The sequence below is a fragment of the Carcharhinus amblyrhynchos genome, unplaced genomic scaffold (genome assembly GCF_965287045.1).
Source record: "Carcharhinus amblyrhynchos unplaced genomic scaffold, sCarAmb.v2.hapA chromosome_1205, whole genome shotgun sequence".
NCBI lineage: Eukaryota > Metazoa > Chordata > Chondrichthyes > Carcharhiniformes > Carcharhinidae > Carcharhinus > Carcharhinus amblyrhynchos.
In genome coordinates, this window is record NW_027650945.1 from 22,212 (window position 1) to 32,872 (window position 10,661).

A 10,661-nucleotide genomic window follows, 5' to 3' on the forward strand; every position below is an offset into this window, starting at 1 on the left:
GAGACACACGGACAGAGAGACACACGGACAGAGAGAGAGAGACACACGGACAGAGAGACACACGGACAGAGAGAGAGAGACACACAGACAGAGAGAGAGACACACGGAGAGAGAGAGACACACGGAGAGAGAGAGACACACGGAGAGAGAGAGACACACGGAGAGAGAGAGAGAGACACACGGAGAGAGAGAGAGAGACACACGGCGAGAGAGAGAGAGACACACACGGAGAGAGAGAGAGACACACACGGAGAGAGAGAGAGACACACACGGAGAGAGAGAGAGACACACACGGAGAGAGAGAGAGACACACGGAGAGAGAGAGAGAGAGACACACACGGAGAGAGAGAGAGACACACGGAGAGAGAGAGAGAGAGACACACACACACGGAGAGAGAGAGAGACACACGGAGAGAGAAAGAGACACACACGAAGAGAGAGAGAGAGAGACACACACACGGAGAGAGAGGGAGAGACACACGGAGAGAGAGAGAGACACACACGGAGAGAGAGAGAGACACACACGGAGAGAGAGAGAGACACACACGGAGAGAGAGAGAGACACACACGGAGAGAGAGAGAGACACACACGGAGAGAGAGAGAGACACACGGAGAGAGAGAGAGAGAGACACACACGGAGAGAGAGAGAGACACACGGAGAGAGAGAGAGAGATATATACACGGAGAGAGAGAGAAAGAGAGAGAGAGACACACGGAGAGAGAGAGAGAGATATATACACGGAGAGAGAGAGAGAGAGAGAGACACACGGGGAGAGAGAGAGAGAGATATATACACGGAGATAGAGAGAGAGAGAGAGAGACACACGGAGAGAGAGAGAGAGATATATACACGGAGATAGAGAGAGAGAGAGAGAGACACACGGAGAGAGAGAGAGAGATATATACACGGAGAGAGAGAGAGAGAGAGACACACGGAGAGAGAGAGAGAGATATATACACGGAGAGAGAGAGAGAGAGAGAGAGACACACGGAGAGAGAGAGAGAGATATATACACGGAGATAGAGAGAGAGAGAGACACACGGAGAGAGAGAGAGAGAGATATATACACGGAGAGAGAGACACACGGAGAGAGAGACACACGGAGAGAGAGACACACGGAGAGAGAGAGAGAGATATATACACGGAGATAGAGAGAGAGAGAGAGAGAGACACACGGAGAGAGAGAGAGAGATATATACACGGAGAGAGAGAGAGAGAGAGAGAGAGAGAGACACACGGAGAGAGAGAGAGAGATATATACACGGAGAGAGAGAGAGAGAGAGAGAGAGACACACACGGAGAGAGAGAGAGAGATATATACACGGAGAGAGAGAGAGAGAGAGAGAGAGACACACACGGAGAGAGAGACACACGGAGAGAGAGACACACGGAGAGAGAGACACACGGAGAGAGAGACACACGGACAGAGAGACACACGGACAGAGAGACACACGGACAGAGAGACACACGGACAGAGAGACACACGGACAGAGAGAGAGAGACACACACGGAGAGAGAGACACACGGACAGAGAGACACACGGACAGAGAGACACACGGACAGAGAGACACACGGACAGAGAGACACACGGAGAGAGAGACACACGGAGAGAGAGACACACGGACAGAGAGAGAGAGACACACGGACAGAGAGACACACGGACAGAGAGAGAGAGACACACGGAGAGAGAGACACACGGAGAGAGAGACACACGGACGGAGAGACACACGGACGGAGAGACACACGGACGGAGAGACACACGGACGGAGAGACACACGGACAGAGAGACACACGGAGAGAGAGAGAGAGACACACGGACAGAGAGACACACGGACAGAGAGACACACGGACAGAGAGACACACGGACAGAGAGACACACGGACAGAGAGAGAGAGACACACACGGAGAGAGAGAGAGACACACGGAGAGAGAGAGAGAGAGACACACACGGAGAGAGAGAGAGACACACGGAGAGAGAGAGAGAGAGACACACACACACGGAGAGAGAGAGAGACACACGGAGAGAGAAAGAGACACACACGAAGAGAGAGAGAGAGAGACACACACACGGAGAGAGAGGGAGAGACACACGGAGAGAGAGAGAGACACACACGGAGAGAGAGAGAGACACACACGGAGAGAGAGAGAGACACACACGGAGAGAGAGAGAGACACACACGGAGAGAGAGAGAGACACACACGGAGAGAGAGAGAGACACACGGAGAGAGAGAGAGAGAGACACACACGGAGAGAGAGAGAGACACACGGAGAGAGAGAGAGAGAGAGACACACACACGGAGAGAGAGAGAGACACACGGAGAGAGAAAGAGACACACACGAAGAGAGAGAGAGAGACACACACACGGAGAGAGAGGGAGAGACACACGGAGAGAGAGGGAGAGACACACGGAGAGAGAGAGAGACACACAGAGAGAGAGAGAGAGACACACGGAGAGAGAGAGAGAGACACACGGAGAGAGAGAGAGAGACACACGGAGAGAGAGAGAGACACACGGAGAGAGAGAGAGAGACACACGGAGAGAGAGAGAGACACACGGAGAGAGAGAGAGAGACACACGGAGAGAGAGAGTGACACACACGGAGAGAGAGAGAGAGAGACACACGGAGAGAGAGGGAGAGACACAGAGAGAGAGAGAGAGAGAGACACAGAGAGAGAGAGAGACACACACACACGGAGAGAGAGGGAGAGACACACGGAGAGAGAGAGAGAGAGACAGAGAGAGAGAGACACACGGAGAGAGAGAGAGAGAGAGACACATGGAGAGAGAGAGAGAGAGAGAGACACACACACACACACACACACACACACACACACACAGAGAAAGAGACACACACACAGAGACACAGAGAGAGACAGAGACAGACAGAGAGGGATGTTGCCTGCTCCTCACCTCTTGTTGTAGTTCAGTCCATTCCTCGTCCAGGAGGAGATGATGTCCGGGTGGAGGGAGGTAGATGGATTCTGGAACCAGGGTGCCAGTGGAGAGCAGCGAGGCAGTGTCCTCTCTCCCGGTGGGTAGGGGGCGTCCTGGGCAGGGGGCCGGCCCCGAGGCAGTGGTCCAGGTGGTACAGTTGGCGGCGAAAGTGTCAGCCACGGTGGAGCCTTCGCCCTCCTCGGAGCCCCACTCCCGCAGGGGCCTGGCCTGTATCCCCGCGGGCTCATCCAGCCAGGCTGACTCAGCCTCCCAGCGCTGGGGTAGGGGGGCTGACAGGGAGGGGTCGGCAGAGAGCTGCGTGCGGGGGGGAGAGAATACACAGCAGTCAGTCGGCGCTGCACTCTGACCTATCACCCTCCCATTCTCGGGGTCAAACACATCCAGGTCACAGAGGTTTACAGCAGGGAAACAGGCCCTTCGGCCCAACTTGTCCATGCTGTCCCTTTTTTTTAAACCCCTAAGCTAATCCCAGTTGCCCGTGTCTGCCCCATATCCCTCTATACCCATCATACCCACGTAACTGTCTAAACGCTTTCTAAAAGACTAAATTGTCCCCGCCTCTACTACTGCCTCTGGCAGCTCGTTCCAGACACTCACCACCCTCTGGGTGAACAAAATTGCCCCTCTGGACCCTCTCCCCTCTCACCTTAAACCTCTGCCCTCTAGTTTTAGACTCCCCTACCTTTGGGGGAAAAGATATTGACTATCTCGCTGATCTGTGCCCCTCATTATTTTATAGACCTCTATAAGATCACCCCTCTACGCTCCAGAGAAAAAAGTCCCAGTCTATCCCAGCCTCTCCTTATAACTCAATCCATCAAGTCCCGGTAACATCCTAGTAAATCTTTTCTGCGCTCTTTCTAGTTTAATAATATCCTTTCCATAATAGGGTGACCAGAACTGTACACAGTATTCCAAGTGTGGCCTTCCCAATGTCTTGTACAACTTCAACAAGACGTCCCAACTCCTGTATTCAATGTTCTGACCGATGAAACCAAGCATGCCGAATGCCTTCTTCACCACTCTGTCCACCTGTGACTCCACTTTCAAGGAGCTATGAACCTGTCCCCCTAGATCTCTCTGTTCTGTAACTCTCCCCCTACCATTAACTGAGTAAGTCCTGCCCTGGTTCGATCGACCAAAATGCATCACCTCGCATTTATCTAAATTAAACTCCATCCGCCGCTCGTCCGCCCAGCCGTGTCCCAGGAGAGGACAGGGAGGAACAGCAGGTCGCGACTGTTAACCTCACAAAATCTGGGGTCAAACACAGAAAGGGAGGGTTGACCTCCTGTGAGAGGTCATAACCTCTGACCTCCACCACGCAGCCCATTCTGTGACCTGGGATTCAGTTCAAAGGACAGCACAGGGACAGGCCCCTCGGCCCGCCTGGGTCGACTGTGATGCCTGCCAAAACTGAAACTGTACCTGCTTACAGAGTCCACATCCCTCTATTCCCCATCCTATTCATGGATTTGTCCAGACGCCCCCTTAAAACTCACTCCCGTATCCGCTTCCACTCCCTCCCCCCCGGCAGCGAGTTCCAGGCACCCACCCCCCCTCTGTGTAAAAAATCTGCCCCGTACATCTCCTTTAAACCTTGCCCCTCGCACCTTAAACCTGTGCCCCCCCGCGTAATTGACTCTTCCACCCTGGGGGGAAAAGCTTCTGACTCTCCACTCTGTCCCTCATCATCTTGTAGACTTCTATCAGGTCTCCACCTCAACCTCCAGTGAGAACAAACCAAGTTTCTCCAACCTCTCCCCATAGCTAATGCCCTCCGTACCAGGGGCAACATCCTGGTAAATCTTTTCTGTAACCCTCTCCAAAGCCTCCACATCCTTCTGGTAGTGTGGGTGACCCAGAATTGAACTCTATATTCCAAGTGCGGCCTCACTAAGGTTCTATAAAGCTGCAACGTGACTTGCCAATTTTTAAACTCAGTGCCCCGGCCGATGAAGACAAGCATGCCGTATGCCTTCTTGACCACCTTCTCCACCTGCGTTGCCACTTTCAGTGACCTGTGTACCTGTACGCCCGGATCCCTCTGCCTATCAATACTCTGTGTACCTGTACGCCCAGATCCCTCTGCCTATCAATACTCTGTGTACCTGTACGCCCAGATCCCTCTGCCTATCAATACTCTGTGTACCTGTACGCCCGGATCCCTCTGCCTATCAATACTCTGTGTACCTGTACACCCAGATCCCTCTGCCTATCAATACTCTGTGTACCTGTACGCCCAGATCCCTCTGCCTATCAATACTCTGTGTACCTGTACACCCAGATCCCTCTGCCTATCAATACTCTGTGTACCTGTACGCTCAGATCCCTCTGCCTATCAATACTCTGTGTACCTGTACGCCCAGATCCCTGTGCCTATCAATACTCTGTGTACCTGTACGCCCAGATCCCTCTGCCTATCGATACTCTTAAGGGTTCTGCCATTTGCTGTACATTTCCGATCTTCCAAAATGCATCACCTCACATTTGTCCGGATTAAACTCTATCTGCCATCTCTCCGCCGATGTCTATACCATAGAATCCCTGCAGTGCAGGAGGCCATTAGGCCCATCGACTCAGCACCGACCACAGTCCCACCCTATCCCCGTAACCCCCACATATTTAACCTGCTAGTCCCCCTGACACTAAGGGGACAATTTAGCACGGCCAATCCACCCTAACCTACACATCTTTGGACACTAAGGGACAATTTAGCACGGCCAATCCACCCTAACCTACACATCTTTGGACACTAAGGGACAATTTAGCACGGCCAATCCACCCTAACCTACACATCTTTGGGCACTAAGGGACAATTTAGCACGGCCAATCCACCTAACCTACACATCTTTGGACACTAAGGGACAATTTAGTACGGCCAATCCCCCCTAACCTACACATCTTTGGACACTAAGGGACAATTTAGCACGGCCAATCCACCCTAACCTACACATCTTTGGACACTAAGGGACAATTTAGCATGGCCAATCCCCCTAACCTACACATCTTTGGACACTAAGGGACAATTTAGCACGGCCAATCCACCCTAACCTACACATCTTTGGACACTAAGGGACAATTTAGCATGGCCAATCCACCCTAACCTACACATCTTTGGACACTAAGGGACAATTTAGCACGGCCAATCCACCCTAACCTACACATCTTTGGACACTAAGGGACAATTTAGCACGGCCAATCCACCCTAACCTACACATCTTTGGACACTAAGGGACAATTTAGCATGGCCAATCCACCCTAACCTACACATCTTTGGACACTAAGGGACAATTTAGCATGGCCAATCCACCCTAATCTACACATCTTTGGACACTAAGGGACAATTTAGCACGGCCAATCCACCCTAACCTACACATCTTTGGACACTAAGGGACAATTTAGCACGGCCAATCCACCCTAACCTACACATCTTTGGACACTAAGGGACAATTTAGCACGGCCAATCCACCCTAATCTACACATCTTTGGACACTAAGGGACAATTTAGCATGGCCAATCCACCCTAACCTACACATCTTTGGGACACTAAGGGACAATTTAGCACGGCCAATCCACCCTAACCTACACATCTTTGGACACTAAGGGACAATTTAGCATGGCCAATCCACCCTAACCTACACATCTTTGGACACTAAGGGACAATTTAGCACAGCCAATCCACCCTAACCTACACATCTTTGGACACTAAGGGACAATTTAGCATGGCCAATCCACCCTAACCTACACATCTTTGGACACTAAGGGACAATTTAGCACAGCCAATCCACCCTAACCTACACATCTTTGGACACTAAGGGACAATTTAGCACGGCCAATCCACCCTAACCTACACATCTTTGGACACTAAGGGACAATTTAGCATGGCCAATCCCCCCTAACCTACACATCTTTGGACACTAAGGGACAATTTAGCATGGCCAATCCACCCTAACCTACACATCTTTGGACACTAAGGGACAATTTAGCACGGCCAATCCACCCTAACCTACACATCTTTGGACTGTGGGAGGAAACCGGAGCACCCGGAGGAAACCCACGCAGACACGGGGAGAACGTGCAGACGCCGCGCAGACAGTGACCCGAGTCCCGGGGAATCGAACCCGGGTCCCTGGCGGTGTCAGGCACTCTGCAAACCCAGCGTGTCACCCATAGCTTGCTGCATTCTCTGACAATTCTCTTCAACGTCCGCAACTCCTCCAAATCTCGTGCGCTCTGCAAACTTAATAATCGGGCAGTCTGACGGGACACTTGCACCATCTCCACTCCCCCCCCACCCCACCCCCCCCCCCCCCCCCCCCCCCGGCGGCAGAGCTGAGGGGTGTGGGAGAGAGAGGGGCTGAACTCCTAACACTTGTCGAGCAAGTCACTGCCCTCAGTTCGCAGTTAACCTGCTGCAGAGACCCCCCCCTCCCCCCGCCACCCCCCAGGCAGTGCCAACCTGTTCCTCTGCCTTGGCCAACTTCTGTTTCAGGGAGGCAATCTCCAGTTCCATGGGCATCACGATCGAACGCAGTCTCTCAGCATCCTCCTGAGCCTGTAACCAACAGAAACACACACACTGAGTAAAGCTCCCTCTACACTGTCCCCCCCCATCAAACACTCCCAGGACAGGTACAGCACGGGGTTAGATACAGAGTAAAGCTCCCTCTACACTGTCCCCCCATCAAACACTCCCAGGACAGGTACAGCACGGGGTTAGATACAGAGTAAAGCTCCCTCTACACTGTCCCCCCATCAAACACTCCCAGGACAGGTACAGCACGGGGTTAGATACAGAGTAAAGCTCCCTCTACACTGTCCCCCCATCAAACACTCCCAGGACAGGTACAGCACAGGGTTAGATACAGAGTAAAGCTCCCTCTACACTGTCCCCCCATCAAATACTCCCAGGACAGGTACAGCACGGGGTTAGATACAGAGTAAAGCTCCCTCTACACTGTCCCCCCCATCAAACACTCCCAGGACAGGTACAGCACAGGGTTAGATACAGAGTAAAGCTCCCTCTACACTGTCCCCCATCCCAGGACAGGGACAGCACGGGGTTAGATACAGAGTAAAGCTCCCTCTACACTGTCCCCCCATCAAACACTCCCAGGACAGGTACAGCACAGGGTTAGATACAGAGTAAAGCTCCCTCTACACTGTCCCCCCATCAAATACTCCCAGGACAGGTACAGCACGGGGTTAGATACAGAGTAAAGCTCCCTCTACACTGTCCCCCCATCAAACACTCCCAGGACAGGTACAGCACAGGGTTAGATACAGAGTAAAGCTCCCTCTACACTGTCCCCCATCCCAGGACAGGGACAGCACGGGGTTAGATACAGAGTAAAGCTCCCTCTACACTGTCCCCCCATCAAACACTCCCAGGACAGGTACAGCACGGGGTTAGATACAGAGTAAAGCTCCCTCTACACTGTCCCCCCATCAAACACTCCCAGGACAGGTACAGCACAGGGTTAGATACAGAGTAAAGCTCCCTCTACACTGTCCCCCCATCAAACACTCCCAGGACAGGTACAGCACGGGGTTAGATACAGAGTAAAGCCCCCTCTACACTGTCCCCCCCATCAAACACTCCCAGGACAGGTACAGCACGGGGTTAGATACAGAGTAAAGCTCCCTCTACACTGTCCCCCCCATCAAACACTCCCAGGACAGGTACAGCATGGGGTTAGATGCAGAGGAAGTCTCCCAGTTACCTTCTTCATTTCATTCTCCAGGTTGTCCTGTGGGATATTTCCTGATAGCTGCCTCCGGAGTTTCGCAATCTCCCGCTCCTTGGAATCTTGGTACTGTCGCCACTGTGCCCGTTCTTTCTCGACACTCTTAAGCTGTGTTTCATAACTATTGATCGATTCTGGTGTGGAGAGAGGAGCAAATGTAACTCTGCAATCACGCTTGGAGTACCGTGTACAGTTCCGGTCCGGTTAGACCACACTCGGAGCACCGTGTACAGTTCCGGTCCGGTTAGACTACACTCGGAGCACCATGTACAGTTCCGGTCCGGTTAGACCGCACTCGGAGCACCGTGTACAGTTCCGGTCCGGTTAGACCACACTCGGAGCACCGTGTACAGTTCCGGTCCGGTTAGACCGCACTCGGAGCACCGTGTACAGTTCCGGTCCGGTTAGACTACACTCGGAGCACCGTGTACAGTTCCGGTCCGGTTAGACCGCACTCGGAGCACCGTGTACAGTTCCGGTCCGGTTAGACCACACTCGGAGCACCGTGTACAGTTCCGGTCCGGTTAGACCGCACTCGGAGCACCGTGTACAGTTCCGGTCCGGTTAGACCGCACTTGGAGCTCCGTGTACAGTTCCGGTCGTGTTTGATAAGATGAATCATCTATTTACAGCTCGATTTGTGCAGGGGAGTCGCAATTTTCTCACCTTAGTTCCACCGACAGGTAGTGTCGTTATATTTAGAGTTTTACAGGAAGATTGGAGTTTACAGTTGGAGTTGATTAGGCTGGCAGTGGCATACAGTGGAGGTGTACAGACAGACAGGGAGTTTCGTGTTTGTGAATGATACAGGTGGATGGGGGGTATTCCTGTTTGTAATGATACAGGTGGACAGGGGGGGGGTTCCTGCTTGAGATAATACAGGCAGACAGGGGGGTTCCTGCTTGTGACGATACAGGTGGACAGGGGGATTCCTGTTTGTGACGATGCAGGCGGACAGGGGGATTCCTGCTTGTGATAACACAGGAGGACGGGGGGGGTTCCTGCTTGTGATAATACAGGCGGACGGGGGGGATTCCTGCTTGTGATAATACAGGCGGACAGGGGGATTCCTGCTTGTGATAATACAGGCGGACAGGGGGATTCCTGCTTGTGAGAATACAGGCGGACAGGGGACTCCTGCTTGTGATAATACAGGCGGACAGGGGGATTCCTGCTTGTGATAATACAGGCGGACAGGGGATTCCTGCTTGTGATGATACAGACGGACAGGGGGATTCCTGCTTGTGATGATACAGGCGGACGGGGGGGGGGGGGTTCCTGCTTGTGATGATACAGGCGGACAGGGGGGGTTCCTGCTTGTGATGGTACAGGCGGACAGGGGGATTCCTGCTTGTGATGATACAGGCGGACAGGGGATTCCTGCTTGTGATGATACAGGCGGACAGCGGGATTCCTGCTTGTGATGATACAGGCAGACAGGGGGATTCCTGCTTGTGATGATACAGGCGGACAGGGGGATTCCTGCTTGTGATGTACAAGGGGATTCCTGCTTGTGATGTACAAGGGGACAGGGAGATTCCTGTCTGCGAGGTACAGGTGGACAGGGTGATTGCGGTTTGCAAGGTACAGGCGGACACAGTGCTAGTATCGATCCCGAGCCCCTCCCCCCCTCACCCTTCATGATGGTCTGCAGGGATGCCACCTCCTCCTGGCAGTGCCGCCTCACCCGGTCGATGGCCTCCTGCTTGGTGCTCTCGGAGACGGTGGCGATAGCCTTGATGTTCTCAATCTCGGCCAGAGCCTGGGAGAGCTGGAGCTGCAGAGACTCGACGCTGCAGAGCACCGCACCACCTGATAGACAGAGAGGGAGAGGGATTAGCGGCAGGACAGGTACCGGGGCACAGCGGGGAGGGAGGGGGGGGGGGGTGCTGTCATTCAGCCCCTCACTGGGGGATAGCAGAGGAGAGGATAACAGGATAGGGTTAATGCA

At 53.2% G+C, this 10,661-nt stretch overlaps 1 protein-coding gene across 1 annotated transcript in view; it reads right to left on the reverse strand.

The window, feature by feature from the left end:
- The window catches only part of LOC145340616 (rab GTPase-binding effector protein 2-like), a gene marked incomplete at its 5' end in the record, with an annotated part of 31,520 nt that extends 20,998 nt beyond the window's left edge, over positions 1-10,522 (reverse strand). Inside the window, 4 exons of the mRNA XM_080185085.1 lie at positions 2,916-3,254; positions 7,423-7,518; positions 8,687-8,844; positions 10,346-10,522. Coding sequence (XP_080041211.1) covers positions 2,916-3,254; positions 7,423-7,518; positions 8,687-8,844; positions 10,346-10,522 — 770 coding nt within the window. The remainder of the gene's footprint in view (positions 1-2,915; positions 3,255-7,422; positions 7,519-8,686; positions 8,845-10,345) is intronic.
- Between the last annotated feature and the right edge of the window lie 139 nt (positions 10,523-10,661).